Genomic DNA, 19,182 nt, shown 5'->3' on the forward strand with positions numbered 1-19,182 from the left:
AAGAAGTTGGTAGAATTCTTCTATTTCATCCTCACTGGCTTTAGTGGTTGGTGCGTAAATTTGAATAACAGTGGTATTAACTGGGCTTCCCTCTAGATGCATGGATATTATCCTACCACAGACAGCGTTGTACCTCATGACTGATATGGATATGTTCTTTTTGACGATGAATGCAGCACCATTCCTCTTCAATTTGTGCCTTTATAGGCCCCTATTTTAGAGCGCCAATGTCTAAGTTGCCCGTCCCTATCCACCCTGTATACAGAGAGATAGTATTGGTCCTTGATGCGAATACTCTTTCCCTCTCACTTGATATTTTGAGCTACTACATCCATTAGTATAGGTCAAGTTCATAAAATTGTAGCGTTTCACATGTTTCCTTTATCAAAAAAATTTTTTTAATCTTCCTCTAGTTTAATTATGATCATCAAGCCATCGAAGCTACGTCAAATGGGCACTATCTGCAAGCGTGGGCGTTCTTGTGCATGTCCCCTCACTTCTTATCAGCTGGACGCTTCACTCTCAGCTCAAGACCTCTGTGGCTTTGTCCTTGTTCATGGGCTCAGGAATCCCCAGGTCTCACCACACTTCCTTCCTCTTCTCTTTCTCATCTCCAGATCGACAGGAGTCTGTGGAACATGGTCGAACTCAGCCCATATCTTCATTGCTGCCTTTCCTGCTCTTCCATTCACCAGTAGACCAATGTGATCACCAGCAAGGTTACATTCCTGCTCTGACACACCTATCTGTAAATGGACCCATCTGTCCATGGCCAGGTTTCCCATCTGCCCAATACAAGTATGAGTACTATGAAGTTCAATAAGACTGATTTTTCTCCCTGTTTATTGGAGAGTTAGTTGCTACTGTGTTTTTTGACCTGGGAATAGGCTGTCCTTCTGCTGGTTCTTTGACAGGGCCCATTTCTATTTGTTGTTTTCACTTTTGTGTGTATGAGGTTCTACAGTAAAATCTGAGACACCCAGTCTCTGTACCTAGAACCACAGAAACCCATCAGAGACAGACAACTCAAACATTTCCCACAAAAATAAGTGGTTGAAAAGTGTGAAGATTGTGCCCCGTCAAAGGTGGAAAAGTGCAAGACCTGGAAAAGCATGACAATTCTGTGGATTTCGAGCTCTCACAGAGTTCACTATGTTTCGTTGCAATGCTGAGTATTCAGTAGCAACTTGGTATTCATCCTGCCAAGAGCACACATGGAGAGGTACTTGTCCAGCCCTGCCCTGGAAAGCATGGTTAGTTAGTACTGGAACACAGAGTGGGTACTGAAAATATGCTTGTAGAATAAGCATGTGGATAAATAATGAATGAAAATTGGTTCCTGGCTGGGCATGATGGGAGCACTTTTGGCTCCTTGGGGAAAAGATAGTTGAGAAGTTCCTGACTGCCCATGAGCCAAAATGAGAACACCAAGATTACATTCCCAATGAGGTCTTAATTAATTTAGGACAGTGCTTTAGCACCCTTTTTGGGCCACAGACCCCTTTTGGAATCTGACAACTATGAACCCTCTCTTTTAAAAAATGCACATAATGAACATATATACGTTTTTCGTAGAATTTCGTTTTAGTGATTTCAGAGTCCCCCTCCCCACTGACTCACTGATGACCCCCCCCCAGTTAAGACCCCATAACTTCGATATATAAAATTTGGCAGTAAGTGGCAAAAAGAAAGAATTTAGGCTACAAGCTAGAAGATTTCAATTATAGTCCTGCCTCTGTTTTTAACTAGTTCGGGGAAAGTCATTTTACTTACCTGAGTCTCCGTTTTCTCCTGTAAAAAACAAGGGTGTGAGGAGTCTTCATTTCATCCAAAGATTCATCTGTTATCAAGAGGACACTGCCATATTCCACAGGAACACCAACCCCTTCCACCAGGTTTCCTCTGCCAGTTGCCTCCTTGCAGGGGCGGATTAACCAGTAAGCAAGGTATGCACAGACTTATTTGCGTTTACGTATTAATCTGTAATGTGAAATTGTGCACTACAGATCAGTAAGTAAGCACAAGTCAATGCATACTTTATTTACTGGGTAATCTGTCTCTGCCTCCTTTGTACATATTTCTTTGTACTTTGAAAATAAGCCTTGGTTCCCTACCAGGAAAGCTCCTCCTCACTGTTTCGATGCTAATCGTCATCATACTCGAAAACCTACACAGTAGCCATAGCTCTCAGATTGCCTGTCTTCCTCTTCCTGGCATTGTGCCCTCATAGACATCAAAGACGACTTCAAACAGATCACCTGGGCAGAGGAGGGGGCAGGAGGGGAGGCAGATTGGAGGACATACTGACACTGCCTATTCACTTGAACATATTCTAGCTCATTCACTTTCCTGTTTGCTTTCTCCTGGACTGGCATGAAACAGAAATAAACAGTTGTAACCACCACGGGGAGGAATTCTGCAATGTACTGGCGACAGTCATCCTCAGTTCTTTGCCAGCAAATCCAGTAGTGCTAATTTAATAGTTTGCTTTGTGTTGGAGCTTTAACATGCTTAAAAAAAAAAGAACTTTATGTCTTTAAATACCTGATACATTTTATTTATCATAAACTTAAAGCAAATTATCTAAAAAAAGTTTCCAAATGTCTTTAAATAAGTCAGGCAAAGTTATTAGTCAGTGCCCTGCCTTCACTCCCACCCACAAGTGCCTGTATACTGTTCCTTCAAAGATTGTAGTCTGTCTCCAACATCCAGGGCTGGTGCCCAACTGAGTGGTAAACCAGCTTAATTTGAGTAACTGGGAGTTCACTATCTCCTGTGGAACCCCCCACAGTACTTTATACAATCCTAATCCTGGGCCCAAATCTACTTCCCTGTAGCTTTGCATCCTGAGTCCTAATGTCACCCATTGAGACAATTTACAGCAATGTCTTGGGTTCCTTCTGTATGCTAGGTGTTACCATGAGTGCTTTCCCAACATTCTTTCACTTAATCCTCACAGTAAGCCTACAAGATCGCCCAAATCTATGTTCTACAGAGGACAGAATTTTTATCTGTTTTGCTGAATGTTATGCTCTCCTCAGTCTCTCTAACAGTGTCTGGGTGACATTAGGCACTCTGTATTTGTTGAATTTAAAAACAGTTACTGGTATTATGAGTCCTGGTTTGGTGCTGTAGGATAAGCACTGGACGGCTAAACCAAAAGGTCGGCAGTTCAAACTCACCATTTGCTCTTGAAAACCCTATACAGGATCACTATGAGTCAGAACTTATTCGAGGTTACATAATAGCAACAAGAACAACAACTGTTATTATCCCCATTTTACAGACGAGAAAAGAGAGATTCACAGAGGTCAAACACTGCTACAAGCTGCAGGGGTACTTTAATAGAATCCAAAGGAATAAAGCAGTCATGAGGAGGGTAACATTTGTGTCCGAGAAGCCCTGCCTCACACCACACTCCTAAGACAGCTACCCAGCCCACCGATTCTTGAGATAGACACAGCCAAGCTTGGTCAGTGTGACTGGAGAAAAGTGGTGTCATGGTTCTAGAATGCCACTTAGAACAATTGGGTGATGGTTAGTTTTTTTTTTTTTTAAAGATGGGGTGGGGGAACAAAAAGCTTTGATCAAGAGCAGTACATCGTATACATAACTGTGATCGTGGAGGGCTCATGTCCGAATGAAAACTGAGGTGGTCAAAGTGGTAGGGAAGGCAGGAGTAAGACAAATAAACACAAACAAATGGCTATCCAAACCAAACACCAAAACACTTCAAACCCAAAACTCCAAAACAAAACGTATGAGCTGGAAGAATGGGGAGAAAGTTTCATGAGGGGATTGCCTTATTTATTTATTTTTTTTCTGAAACAAAAATGTACTTCTTTTAGTCTGAGGAACAGTGATGCTACTTGTTGGAAATTTGTTGTAGGATTGCCAAAAATGTTCTATTTCAAGTATCATTTTCTTTCTTGCAAACCTCATCTTCTTCTGAGCTTTACCCAATGAGAGATTATCGCCCTTACCCTGGCTTTTCCTTGTTTTCCTTATGAGTGGCCAAGAAAGCCCACCTATTACAGTTTTTCAATTGGCCAGTGGAAGTACTTTTTATGAATGGGCTATTTTCTTTGGCAAACAAACAAACACCAACTCAAAACCAACCAAGTAAGTTTCTTTGGTAAAGTGGACATGAATGTCTTGGTTGGGATTAATAAAAAATAAAATAAAAATGATAAGTGTTTGCTAGGATCATTCCTTCCCTCTTTATATTAATTCAAAAAGTAAAACTTCATGAAGACTAAAATTGTATGGGGATGTGATTCAGATTTACTTGTAAAGTGTCTTCTCCATGGTGGGGCTAAACTAATGCTGTCCGAGCAATAATTAATACTCAATATCAACAAATAAATAATAGTGATCTAACAATAAAAAATACATCTTGGCATGCAGAGTCCCCCAGTAGAAAACATTCATTCCACAGTCCGAGTTCCATAAGCCTTGATTTCAAGCGCTGAAACAAGAAGTTGACAAATTTGAAAATGCCCTTCATTTAAACAATACAATATACAGAGATTCAATCTAGTTGGAAGACTCTCATCTGTCATAAAACAAAGTTCCACAGTAAGTCATTCTGGTTGACCAAATTGAACAATTAAATTCTCAGCAAAATTCATTGAATTGGTGTGCACGTGTGTTGTGTTAGTTTTGTGGAGTCACTTTAAGCCACGGGGCCCCACGTGGCTGACACTAAATCAGTGACTGGTTGAGAACACACTATTCAGAAAACGATTTAGCAACATATGATTTAAGAATAAAGCCAACCCCATCTGAAGTTGTGTTTTATAAATAATAGCCAGGTTGCAGGCCCCTTGGAATGAGAATTGATTGCAGATTGATTCTGCACACTTGCCCTTTTGGGAGGATCATACTTGTCCTCAGATTAAAGCTCATTATCTTCTGGTTGCTTGTATAACATGTTGGTATGCTCGCTTAGTGTCTGCAGGGAAGATTGAGCAAGTGTTTTGTATACTAGCTAGGATCCCCTGCACATGTATTCAGCACTGTGTGGATAACAATACATACAATAGAGGGAGGGACACAGCTTTGTACTTGATGCGGTTATATCGGAATCAGTTTTGCTATTTAGAAAGATCATTGCAAACCTAAATTCCAAAAGTATTTTTTTAAAAAAAGTGTCTGCCCTATGTCCCTTCCTTAGAAATATATTTTGAGGGGTGTAATAGTCCTGGTGTGGCGCTGTAGAATAAGCACTGGACTGTTAACTGCAAGGTCGGTGGTTCAAACCCACCAGCCGCTCTTCGCAAACCCTATACATGGTCACTATGAGTCAGAGCCGACTCGACAGTACAATAGTCATCTTATGAGAAAATCTAAAATTGGCCTCTCCTGCCTTAGGTTAATGGTGCAACTCTGAGTTGCGCTTTGTTCTCCTAGGTCTGTTTCCTCTTCTGTGGAAAGTGGTGGAGTTGTATGTTCACAAAGGTCCAGAAAGATAAGCTACTTACCACTATAAATGTCTAGATAAGCTACATCTTGAAAAGAGAAAAACACTGTGGACATTTGCCTCAAATGGGACCAGGTTTTAGTTTTATTCTACAGACTTAAAGAAAGGCTAGGGCCTGGTGTGGCACACACAGCCTTTTCAGAGCAAACCATTTCTGTTCTGATCTATGACCTCTCCCTCTATATACTGCAGGTCAACAGTATAAACATGTAGGCTTGTTAATGCACAGAAGGGTCTCACAATGAAATAGGAGGGCACCAGAAAGGTGTCTGAGACAGGCAGGTGGGGCAGGAAAGTGACAAAGTGCAGCCAGTTTTGCTGGGAATGAAACTTGTAAAAGAACCCAGGAAAGTTTGATTTCCGTCATCTATGAATTTATCTTGGCATTTCCTTTTTCCAGTCATTTTTGTCTAGCTCCCTTTCAGCCTTTTATCTCCCTGCACATCTATGACTTCCATCAGTTTAGGACTTACACTCAATCTAGGCCTCTTGTCCCCTCTATGGGTCTTAGCAGGCATGTCTCCCAGCAAAGGCAAGCTGGCACTACACGTTGGAAGCTACGACAAGTAATCATTTCAGTGTTCATTTTTCCTTCCTCGGCTACGTGTGGGCAGATGTTGTTTCTGGGCATCCATGCAAAAAGTTTGTAGGGCCAAACTACAAACAGCTGTCCCAGCTGGCCAGTTTTTTGGTTTTGTTTTTGTTTTTTTCTGTTAAAATGGAGATGTTGTCAATGGGTTCACAGTAGACACCTGCTCTTCCTCTATCATGCCAGGTATGGGTCTGGCACTCTGATTTTGGATATTCAGAGTCTCCTGCCAAGAACTGTAACTAATAAAGCAGACACATTCAGTGACAAGCAACAAGATATTCAAAAATAGAATCTGCAATGCTGGAAATGTCGTTGGTTTAAAGGTATATTAACCAAACCATATGAATGTTGAACCTATATTGATGGGCTAACATACATACATTCTAAGTAACAAATCTACCTCACTCAGGTGAATTTAGGGTCAACTCAATTTCATTCTGGGGTGATGGCCCCTCTGTGTGTCTACTTCTGAAGTTCTAGCTTTGCTTGTGTTGGTCAGAACTTGCACAATCATCTCCTTGGGGTGTTGGGGAGCTAGGTGCAATGGCTAAGATCTGCAACCACTGCCCCTGAACAACACTTAATGCGGTTTTCACTTTGACAGTTGGCCTTAAAATTAGTACATTATGTCACAATCGCAGCATCTGCGGTGTTCATAGAATAGGATCCTGCTTGCTAATATGCTTTCTTTTGTCTTAATTGAAGAGGCTAGACATCTTCTAGGGTCTGTGTGTGTGTGTGTTTGTTAATTCTTTCTCATAAGATACTTTCTGTTTTAAAACTTGAAAGCATGCCACGCTCATTTCTCCCCCCTTGCCCTTTGCTTTTAGGAGTGTCTGATTCTTATCCTTAAAACAAAAAACAAAAACAGAACAAAAACCCTTTTCTCTCCATTATTTCATTAACATAATCTCCTTGCTTTTGATAAGACCTAGGGTGAAAACACTATCACACTGTTGTAATTTGGTCAACCACTCGGGTACTATCAATATCCACCATTTCTACACACTCAATTTCCTCCCGGTTTTCAGGATTTTTCTTCTCTTTCCTTTTTTTCTTAGAGGGTGGCAGGAAAGTCAGTATCACAGGTAAAATGGCAAAGCAGTGAAAGAAGGTGACAAATGCTATTAAAAACAAGCACCTGAACAGTGTACAGGTCAGATTTGAAGGCACAGCTGCGAGAGGAATCAGACCAACAATATAGCAGAGGTAACTCTGTAAAATAGCTACCCCATGCACTTCCAGGGCATTCTTCACCCATTTAGTTCTTGTGAAATCCTTGCCCAGAACAAATGTGGATAACAGTGGAGCACAATTGTCAATTGTATAGTTAATTCCATAAATTAAGCAGAGCACAGAAATGCAGTCCAGTTCTACTTTCCATAATGTCATGAAACCTATAACTCCAAACTCCACGGACACAACCGTTAGAGTGATCCAGACATTAATCAGAGAATCTGCCACCAGGAATGCCGAGAAGAAGAGCAGGAATAAAGCACTGATGCAGGAGTTGTGCAGGGGGGCTCCCAGAGAGGAGGCATATCGATCCATGTACACAAAGGATGGATTGAAGACGATGAACTTCACCTTGGAGGTGACAGAAAGTCTCCTCAGAGTCTCCAGGAGATCATATAGTTCTTCTCTGTTGGTCTCCATGGTCTTGGCCACCAAAAACATTCTGGAGGCCACGACATCGACCTCATCGTTGTACTTTTTAGAGAAGATGATGTCCTCTTGAAAATGTGAAAATTGGGGGGCTTTCAGGAAGGAATTCCTTAACATGTCTGTGAAATTTTTCTTAGGCAAGCCAGTGGACACATTGAGTTTCCGAAGGTAATTTAAATAGCTCTCAAACCAGGATATCCGCACAAACCCCTTGGTGTATTCGAGCAGGTCCTCTTGGACACTAGTGTTCCAGTACTCTATGGACTCATATATGTAAAACCCAATCACTGGGCTGTAGTTGCTAAAGTGCTTTTGCTGGGCAGTAGTGTAATCAATGGTTTGCGTCGCAGTTGCTACGATGTTACTAAGGTCTGACCCTTCACTGACCTGCAGATAGCCCATTAAGGCAAAGGAAATATAAATAAGGTAAAAGAGAACTACAAAAGGCTTGACATAGGTGTTGGTTATCCAGTCACAGTAATAGCGTTTGAGGAAACATACCAATAGGTGACTCTCGGATGTGTTCGCTTCCTCAGCGTCAGTTGTGTCCTCACTGAATCTGGCTGTCAGGAGAAACCTGTACCATGCCGGCTTCTCCTGTAATACCTCGGGCTTTGGGACTTTTCTACAGAAGATACTATGCTGGTAATTGTTTTCTATGTAGCCAGTGAACACCAGGCTGGAACCATAAAACGAGAGTACATAGAGGTAGTTGAAGAAGATTGCAATACAGGAATTGCAGCAGAAAATCCTGGCTGCCTCAATGTTCGTGAAAGGGCTGGCCCCTATGCCAAAGGTGACCAGGTACATGGCAGTGGTGAGAGAAAAGGAGAGCATGGAGTCTGCATAGACGGCTGCAGTTCTCTCTTTAACATGTTGGTCTTCTCTAGTTTTCCTCCAGGAGGATAACATTTCAAAAGTCCCATATAATCCATGACCTGAGGGGGGGGGAGGAGGGTGCAGAAAAAGACCACAGCAAAAGTTTAATGACCTCATCTCTCAAAAGGGAGCAGCGAACCAACTTGGTCATGGGAAATTGCTAGGTCAGAGGAAACATAATCAGCTCTAGTGGTGACAGGCCTTCAAATGCACTTCTCCTATGGAGAGACAGACAGCTGTTTGGGTGAGCCATACATTGTAATGGATTGTGAATGGGCAGCTAGGAGAGCTAAGCTCTTCGTGTTCCTTCTGGCATAAGAAAGCTGAGTGGTATTTACAGAAAAGCTTAGTAAAGGCTGGCCTGTCCTTTCATACTGGGATGCCTATGTTGGATAAATCACTTTTAATCAAGGTCTAAACATGGCCCTAAAACAAGATGTGTGCGCCTGATTGTGGGGGACTGGGGAACTTGGACAGAGCAGGTATACTTTTGTTGCTTTGGATTACCAAAGATAGTATTGGAATTTTGTTTTTCCTTTATAAAACACCTTATTCTAATAGTCTGTTACCATTTAAAATATAAAGCGCCACATTTTCCTCTTACATAACATCTGTACAAACACATTTGATTTTTTTGAATAAACTTTTTGCTTTGGAATACTCACCACCCAGTTACCCACACCACCACCAAAAAAAAAAAAAAAAAACAACAAAAAACAAAAAACAAACAAACATACTGGCAGCAATTAATCAATAAAAAAAAAAAAAAAAACAGCAAGAAAGCTGAGTGGACTTGTGCCTGTCTCTTCTTGTGGAGTGTAGCTTAGTTGGTGCAATTTGCAGAGGATTTGTTTCTGTAGGCTGGTGGGACACTCCAGTGAAGTGTTCATCATTTTTGCTTGTCAGTCCCACAAGTCTGGCTGGAGGTCAGCACAGAGGTAGGCAGTGGGCAGTGGGCAGTGGGTTCTGAGTTAACGCCCTGTCACCTCATTTTAATTTGGCCATGTGGATGGCTTTAGTGAGAAAGAGGCACAGTATTTAATGTGAGCCTTGACAGAAAACGAAATCACAGCCTGTTTTTTTCTTTCCCAAATATGAAGGCAGGAAGCAATAAATCTAAGAAGCAGAAGAAAGCAAAATAAGTAGGAACCAGTTTGAATGAAGAGGGAGGATGGAAGAAAATGCAGAAGGAACAGATTTCATATGAACTCTCCATTCAAGGGATGAAAGTTAGAATTCAAGGATGAGGGTGTATACCTTACATTTTTTTTAATTGCTTGCATTTTCTCTTCAAGGATTTGCTTGACTAATTCTGGTTGTTCTGAAATGGTGCATCAAGCAGGTAGTGACACTTCTGGCCATTTTGCATTATTGGGCAATGGCCTCTGAGGGAGAGAGCCAGGTCAGTGACCTCTTTTCTTAATGTCTTAGTGCCTTTGCCTCCGTGGTTAGTAGTCCAGTAACACTAGAACAGCAGAGATATCATACATGCCCATATTCTGACTCCATTCCAGTGTCCAGGACCTGATCTAAAATGGCTTCTCCTGCCTCTTGTGGTTGGAATCAGACACTTCCCCACTGTGCCTCCCTGGGTTTCCAGGCCCGGGAAACATTGGAAAGACCACCAAGTGACCAATTGTGACTTTCCCTAATCCTTGTCTTGGTGCTGGGATCAGCAAATCTAATTTTCTGCTTCCACGCCTTGGCATATTCAATCCTATTATTGAGGATAATAAAATTTTTACCCTGTGGTACAATTGTCTCATTTCTAAAAAGGAGTTTAAAATCTTCAGCCATGCATAATATTGAGCAAAGCAAGTCACTATTATCTTGTATGTACAAAAACTAAGAACATGCCTTCCCATCATGCCCAGCTGGTATTGATATCCTTATTGGGAAGTCTTGACCCTAACCCCAAATGCCCATTTTATAGTAATAACATAGGCCTGTTTCCTCAGAGGGATTTGGCATTTATCTTAATTTATTTACTAGGCATCGTTTTACAGCTGCTTTCAGAGGTCAGGTCAATTTGATAACTAGTACCGTGGCCCCTATTAAACTGGAGACCCCTAAACTCCCCAGACATGAAGTAAAATGGGCACTTAGTCAGCTGGTACACTAGTCTCAGGAGGGAAAACTATTTATTAGGCTTGTCCTTGAAATGAGGATTAAATAGAGGATAAATCTCTCTGAGGCACCTGCTTCCTAGGGTGAACAATAGTGACCATTTCATCTTGGGTCATGTAGAGTAAGTTCTGGCAGGTAAAATATGCTTCTGGTGTTCGTTAAAAAGGGCAAATGACTTTTTTTTTTTTTTTTTCTCCAGTAAAGGCGATCTCTGTGTTACAAATGTCTGATTTACATACAACCTGGAGTGAAGAACCAGCTCCTCCCCATCAAGTCTGTTGTATGAAAAAATTAAGGCACAGTGATTCATAATAACAAATGGGCACAACTCAGCTATGCATATCAAAATCATTCTATTATGTTATACATGTCTCTGGAAGGGTTTCTTTAATGTTTTAGGCATGGAAAGGTACACTATATATTAAGACAAACATTCGACTGACATTAGATATGAGCTGTACTTAACTGTTCCGATTTATGTACAAATTCAGGAACAGATTTAGGAACAGAACTCATTCATAATCCAGGGACTTCCTATATTTACTTGCTGAAAAAACAGAAACATAAAAAATACATTGGGAAACAGAACTTTAGTACTGAGTCATTAAATATGGTAGGAAAATAAGGATTCATTTAGCAGAATTAGAATTAGTCATATAGTAAAATTGATATAAAATTCTGTTCTGATGTCTTTTTTTTTTTTAATAATTAGTGTGATGCTTTATAATCTGAGCCTGACCACTTTTGGAATGAATAATAAGAACCTATTTCTTACCTTTCTGTTGAATAATTTTAGAAGCTACTTTATTGCTAGTCACCATAGGCCTTCTTTCCAAAGGCCTGCTCCCACCCTATTCCTGACAGACCAGATTCTCCTTTCTCAGGGCACACCCTTCTAGCAAATATCCATGCCCTAAACCCCAGGGTGATGGTGTGTGGGGTCTCCTTCCTAAAGCTTAGTCAAGGGCAGGGCATGTGCCAATGAGCTGTGGGTGCCTCCCAGGGATTAGCAGTCTAGAGACAGAGAGCCAGATTGGCAGTAGAAAGGATTCACAGCTGGGTGTTTATGCTGAAGTAGTTGGAAAGCTGAACTGCCTTCCTGACTTGAACTAAGGGAAGAAACACTCTTAAGAGCCCTAGGACTTGAGGAATGCCCTGCCTCCTCCCCCCAGCAAGCTGGCACTGCCCAGAATTACAGTGAGTTTTCTTCACTTAAGGGTATCCTGTTAAAATGCAGCGTCCTTTGGGAGAGCTATTTCAGTGGGCTACTGAAATAGCTTCCCTTATCTCCAGGGAATTGGACAGAGAACAGAGATAGGGTGCTGGTGGGGAGTGAAGAAGAAACGGCTGGTAGAAGGATGTCACTGAAAATGACTTCCTTACCCTCTTTCCTCCAGCCAGCCTTGGCCTTATTTTTTACTGCCACTTCTGAAACGGGACAATTGGAAGTTAAGGAAAGGCAGAGAAGAAAGATTTTGATAGTTCCTGAGTCTTCACTATTTTATCAGCAGGTGTCCCCCTTTCTTCCTTAGCATCATTATCATTCACCCTTCTCTTAATTTGGGGGCTGAAGTTTGGCTATTTGGCTATTTTGACTCTGTGGTCAAATCTTAAAGATGGGCAAATCAATACTGCATGAAGGCTGCAGATACTTTTCAGAGGTTTGGCCCTAGTTTCCTTCATTAAAAAAAAAAAAATGCTGTAAAGGAAAAAGCATTGCTGTTATTTTTGCACTCAAACTTTAGAATTTTCTTTTAACGAAGTAGAGGCTCTGTACGGTTCTCTGTTAAATCTGGCTCTGTGTGTGTGTGTGACACGTGTCAATAGCACAAAGCATCTCTTTGGAAGGGATCATTTCATCTCCAGTATTCCAAGTCAGTTCATAAGGATTCTCTGGTAGTAGCACTCACGTGGGCAAACAGGAAGTTCCAAACTGATTTAGACCTTCATGTTCAGGGCCCTGCAATGGCAATGGAGCCTTGTCTTATCATCAGAAAAGCGGGTCAGAGCCTGAAACAAACCAGAAGTAAAAGACTGTCTCATAGTGAGGCTGCTAGGAACTGGCCACCAGCCCAGGTGTTCGCTTTATCACAGTATTCCAGGCTAAGCAGTTGCCAGTTTGGAACTGTTCAACAACAAATACTGATTCTATCAAATTCTGGCTCTAATGAGGCTTTTCAAATATTCAGTTCTTTTAAAACCATACTCAAGATGGTTGTTTCTGTTTTTGCTCCCTACATGTTTACATTCTTACATGCATATGACCACATGCATATCAGTAGGTGTCAAAACACATACACACACAGGTTCATACGTTAATGATTCGTGAGTGAATGGTCGGAGACCATGTGGGCTAAGGATAGTAGAACTCACTCTGCAGGGGTAAATAGATGCTTCGCCCTTTTTCCTGTTCATCACACAATGATTGTATGCTGCAAACAAGTGCTTGAATTTCTACCAATGTTCAAATGCAATTTATACCAGGTACATGATTTTAAAAGGAACCAGATTTTATTAATTTTATTAGCAGTAGACTCTGGGATTATCACTCAGCAAAATCAAATACTAAAGGATTTAGGCTAATACTTTTTCTTTTTCAAATAATTTTTGTATGTCTACAGTGTCTTGGTGTGGCCCTGTTGGATAAGCACTGGGCTGCTAACCGCGTCGGTGGTTCAAACCCACCAGTCACTCCTTGGAAACCCTTTACAGGGTCGCTAGGAGTCAAAACTGATTTGACAGCACTTAACAACAATGTACAGTTAACAGAATGCTGGTGATGCAGTGGTTAAGAGCTTATCGCTAGCTTAAAGACTGGCAGTTTGAACCCACCACCTGCTCCATGGGCAAAAAGACCTGGCAACTTGCTTCTGAAAGGACTGTAGCCTAGGAAGCCCTGTGGGGCACTTCTATCCTGTCACTTTGGGTTACTATGAGTTGAAATCAATGAGAGGGCACACAATACCACCATGTTTTCAGGCTTTGCAGCACATATGATAAATGACACCGTTGTTGTTAATAAGTGCTATCGAGTCAGTGCCAACTCATAGTGACCCTTATAGGATTTCAGAGGCTTTGCAGAAACTCTCCTGAAGAGCAGCTGGTGGCCTCGAACTGCAGACCTTGTGGTTGGCAGTCGAGTGCTTCCAACCTGTTAATTCGCCTGCTAATTAGGGTGACCCTCAGGAACATTCAGATTAAATAATACTCTCACCCCGACCCTTTTCTGGGGCCTGACCAAAGCCTTCAACCTTCAGGGTTGTTTATAATCTATCAAGCCAGGACTCCACTAACAAATAACTGAGAGTTACTCTAACTTCACCAAGTAGGTTCTGAAAAGTTGTTCATAGAGGGAATCAGACTTTAAATGTATTCATTAGTCTTGCTATCAGAGCCACTCTGGGTGATTCACTTATTTATTTTTGTCAAATAACAATCAGCAAATTTATTTCCTTTGCAAATCTGGATTTTTAAAATTCAGATTATTCTTACATCCAAGATTTTCCAGCCTTCCCCAGTGTGCTCAGTCACAGTACAGAGACAGATGTTTTTGAGTGTTTCTGATGGTAATTCTTTCTATACTTAGCGTGATTTCCTCGTCCCAAATTCCTAAAAGTGAGGAATGGATGGACAATTTGGAGGTCAAATGCAATGATTTGATGATGTATGATCTTTCTGTTCCAGTGTGAAAACATTTAATATTACAAAACAATGAAGCCATTTATATAGCAGGCCTGGATACTGCCAAATTTCATGTATGTAAATAAAATTACTACATTCTTTGAGAAAATCCAAAGAGTATAATGTGTGAGCAAAATCTGCTTAAAGCATTAACTTAGGCCAGTTTTACAAAGTTGCTCATGTTTATACAATGCTTTCCTTTTTTACATCTGCAAAAATTTTGATTTGGGGTTTTTGGAGAAAGGTATCTAAAGTGTATATATGTGTGGGTTAAATAGCATCTCGTCTTTGGGAGAAGTTCACTAATTGGGTTACATGTACACTTTGCCAATTATAAACATTTACTTTATAAAAGGAATTGTTTGGTTTAGCACAGCCTGTTTTGTCTCACAGTTAAGAGGGAGACTAAAGGTGTGTTCTCCTTAAATAAAGACAGATGCTCACACCACGGGAAATACACATATACACACACGTCTTATTATTTTTACCAGATTTGTCATATTTTGATCATTTTCATCACACCATTGGATTTTAATTTCAGAAAGAATTTTTCTAGACTGGTGGTGGTGGTGTGCATGGAATCGGTTCTGACTCATAGCGACCCTGTACAGGGTTTCTGAGGCTGTAAATCTTGGTGGGAGCAGAAAGCCTCATCTTTCTCCCACAGAACGGCTGGTAGTTTCAAACTGCTGACCTTGAGGTTAGCAGCCCGACTCATAACTACACTACCAGAGAACTACAAGTAGGAGTCCAAGAAGTGAAATTTGCTAACAGCTCTTGTAATTTTATCTAGAAATAAAATATGTAGATATTGTGTGTGAGCACTGTTTGAAATCAGTGTGTACAAATGTGGCCCATAATATATTCTATAGCTATTGTGCAATATCTTTGACATATAGATGGCAAATACTATTCTGCATATATAATGTTTAAGCATGTGGGTTAATGCGCCAGACTGCAAAGCTGTTTGAACTGCAAGGTCGGTGGTTCAAGCTCACCAGTAGCTCCTCGGAAACCCTATACAGGGTCGCTATGGTTCGGAACCGACTCGACGGTACTTCCAACAACAACAACATATAATAGGTAGAGAAATATGTCGTTTTTATTTGGGGAGCATGGTGGGAGCACGGTGGCTCTGTACAATAAGCACTGGTACTAACCCACCAGCTGCTCCGCAGGAGATGGATGAGGCTTTCTGCTCCTGCAAAGATGCACAGTCTCAGAAACCCTCTAAAGGGTCACTGTCAGTTGGAACTAACTCGAAGGTATTTAACAACAACAACAACAACAACAGTGTTTATTTATATGCAAATATCCATACAGTAGGTACTACATAATATGCTATATACAAATAGTATAGGCATATAAAGACATAACATGAGCTTAATAGATAATATCTCATATTATACATCAAGTGTGAGATATGTTGTACATATAAATTACACACATACACACAAGATGTAAACTTTATTTTACTGATGAGGTAGATAAATATTAGTGCTGATATGCCAATCAATGCAAAGAAGGACTAGAAGCCTTCTCTTGGACACCATCTGTCCACATTTTGGTTCTCGGCTAGAGCAGCCTAGGTGAAACACAAGGTTTCCTTAAAAAGCAATGTGACTCTGCTTAGGTAGGGTTGCTACTTCAAAGGTAAGTTCTAGGTGTTTCTCCTCATGGCCTATTTCTACCAGCTAAGGGTCCTGAGGTTGTTTTCTGCTGCCCAACCCTGATGGTGTTCTCCACTCTCCCATTTCCTGGGCAAGACCATAGAGATGGACCACCTGGAGGGGGCACCAGGAGACCTGGGTCATAGGAAAAGCTGTTTTACGTTACTCGGCCTAGCTGAGTTCTGCCTTTCCAGACTGTCATCCTCCATCCTCTTTTTGTCTTACTTTATAGAATAATAAAGCTTGTTTTGCTCCAGCTTCACAATGATATAAAAAAACATCATCAGTGAAGAAATCATTAAAAAGACAGAAAAGATCAAAGTGGATGTCAGAAGAAACTCTGAAACTTGCTCTTGAGGGTCCACACATAGCCCTCACTGCAACATAATTGGGAGAGCAGAAGCATAAAAGAGTGGGGAAAAGACACAAAGCTAGATTACATGATCTTTATGAAAATTTGTGCCACGATGACCATTGACCATTTAAAAAAGAAACGAGAAAGACATTCAAGGAACAAACTTGGCAAATATTGTATGGAATTACTCTCCTTTCAAGTCAGATGTACACAAAAATGTGAAGAAAACTCTAATACACCAGCTTGGCTTTTGGTTTGTTTAGAAACTACTGTTTATATATCTAAGCAGAGTATTTGCATAGCACTCAAAATACTTCTATTCGATCAAGCGGATTGTCATATTATTTTAAGCAATGGATTTCTACAGTAATATATTAGGTTGAATGAAATGAAATTACTTTCTTTGTAGTTAAAAAATGGTTGGATATTGGCAATTTCCTGTAAGCAAGTTCCGATTTAGAACTTTTGGTTATCTGGCTGATTTCTCCCCTGTTTCTCATTACTTTAGACATATACCTGAATACTTATTAGGTAAGCAAAGCTTTCCCAGTTTTAAGCTTAGAGCAAAAATAGTTAAATAATTCTATTTTTCCAGTTGGAACTAAATTTCTTGCACAAGAACTTTTGTCCTTTTATAAATCTCAACCTCACATACTGCATTATATTCCAAGTGGCAGCACCTGTGTACAAATTCTTTAAAAACTTCTGGCTTCTGCTACATATGAGCAGAACACACCACTCAAAACAAGCCAAACCTCCCCACAATTATTTTCTTCCTAGCACTTACTCTATCTCCTTTCTTCTTTTCACATCTTTGAGAGGTCTACTTGGATAATTCAGAAGGAAGAGGGCACTCTGGATTTGGCATTCTACTTTCTCAGAATTCCAAATATTTGAAATAGGGCTTGAAGAATATTCTTCATCTCATCCAAACTCCTGGGCTCTTAGATCTTGATGAATACAAAGTGAACCTCATAAGTTAGATTACCATGTAGAAACGAATATCCAAACTCTCTTTCAACATGATTTCAATTCTTCTACTTTTAGCTGGATAGAATGTACGTGAAACAACAAACCTTCTGATACAGAAGGAAGAAAACCTTCCTTCTGTTGCTTTTTCTATCCTCCAAGATTCCATTCCTTTCCTGATTTGTGTCTTATCACCAAAGCTGTGGGAATATTAAGCCTGTAAGGAAGCTTGCACATACAGCACCTATGCCAACTTCTTAACTTATACCTAGTTGGAGGACAATGATAGAAATTCTGACTCTTTAAAGGAAATTCCATAACAGATTAAAATAATGAATGTAACGCATTTGCAAATAACAAGTCAAGTACCTCACTACCCATTATCAATACAGTATGGAAAGAGGGGATATTATGGCATGCATGAGAGAGGTTATGAGCCAAATACACTCTTCTTCAAATCCCGGTAACTGAAAAATGTCAGTAAGTATAACAGTGTAGACCTTTTAGGATTTCAGCTCCAACTAAACTGATCTGACTCATGTGGACTGAAGTTTTGGCAGAAGTGGGATTGTCTAATCTACACACCACCGACTAAAGCCATTTTAAATCATGATGTATCTGTGCTTACATCATTGCCAAAGTGATTAATCTGTGCAGGATATATTCTTATTGCCAGAGATGTCATGTGGCATCTTGGCTAGAAATACACAGTCACATCCCATTATGGTGAGCTCTAAAAGTTTATCCAAATTGTTTCCTAGTCTGGAATTTTGTCAGGTTAATATTGCTCGACATACATGGTCTTGAAATTTTCCATTCTAAATCTACTGCAATTTTGGCATTTAACTGGATTTGGCCTTATGTGACCAGCATCAGACTGAGAATGTTTAGTTTGTTGAATTTTAAATCTATAATGTTTATTGCATTATATACCTATTGTTGGCCAAGGAAACGTCTGCATTCAAGACTTTTTCCTAAGATGTATTTCCTTCTAAATGAGGGCATATACGTTTTTATTTTATTTGATATTTTAACTGTATGACTTAGTAAATCAGGAAGTTTTTCTTAAAGCTGCTTAGTTTATGCATAGTCATTTTATGTTATAGACAGGCAAATTTAAAAACTGGACAAGAGGCTTATTGACTTGTGCAAAACCCTTAGCACTGCATTTCATAGTGGCCATTTCAAATTTATTGATATTTTAGAACTGGTCATCAAAAATCTAGAATTAAATACTGGCCCTGGATGCAGCAACATTTATGAACCTGCTCTTGCTTATATTTCATTTTCAGATCAAACTCTAAGAATGAATACTTTATCTGAGAAATACAGAGGGCCAATCATCCTAAATCCAGGGGCTGTTAGCTTTATGAGCATATTAGGCACCCATTACATCATGCACAGTAATTATTGCAAATGGGCCTTAGCTACGAAAATGTGTAGCTTCCTTTCATGTTGTGACTAAGTAATTTGAGTTCTCTTTGGGCTGAAAATGTACAGAAAGGTTGCACATTGATTGTCAGCAGGGAAAACTGCCATCAAATCAATGCATGTAACATTCCTTACAAATTGCAAACAAGGGAATATTGGGCACCTGCAGCGCTTGGTCTCTTCCGCTGCAAATACCAGATTTTGCTGAACTAAACTCTGACGCAAAGTTCAGTGATTTGGTCTCTGTGGATCTGGGGCACTACTATTTCTGGCTTTGTTTTTCAGACAGCTAACAAATACTTAATCTAATTTTTTGCAAGTTTTATAAATT

The 19,182-nt window shown here is 40.3% G+C and overlaps 1 protein-coding gene across 1 annotated transcript in view; it reads right to left on the bottom strand.

Annotated features, from left to right (window-relative positions):
* Window positions 1-6,966: 6,966 nt before the first annotated feature.
* PTCHD1 (patched domain containing 1) overlaps window positions 6,967-19,182 on the bottom strand; it is a 70,845-nt gene continuing 58,629 nt past the window's right edge. Inside the window, exon 3 of the mRNA XM_006835572.1 lies at window positions 6,967-8,677. Within this exon, the coding sequence (XP_006835635.1) occupies window positions 7,023-8,677 (1,655 nt within the window). The 3' untranslated portion in view covers window positions 6,967-7,022. The remainder of the gene's footprint in view (window positions 8,678-19,182) is intronic.

Source organism: Chrysochloris asiatica, unplaced genomic scaffold (genome assembly GCF_000296735.1).
Source record: "Chrysochloris asiatica unplaced genomic scaffold, ChrAsi1.0 scaffold00018, whole genome shotgun sequence".
In the NCBI taxonomy this organism is placed as follows: Eukaryota; Metazoa; Chordata; class Mammalia; order Afrosoricida; family Chrysochloridae; genus Chrysochloris; species Chrysochloris asiatica.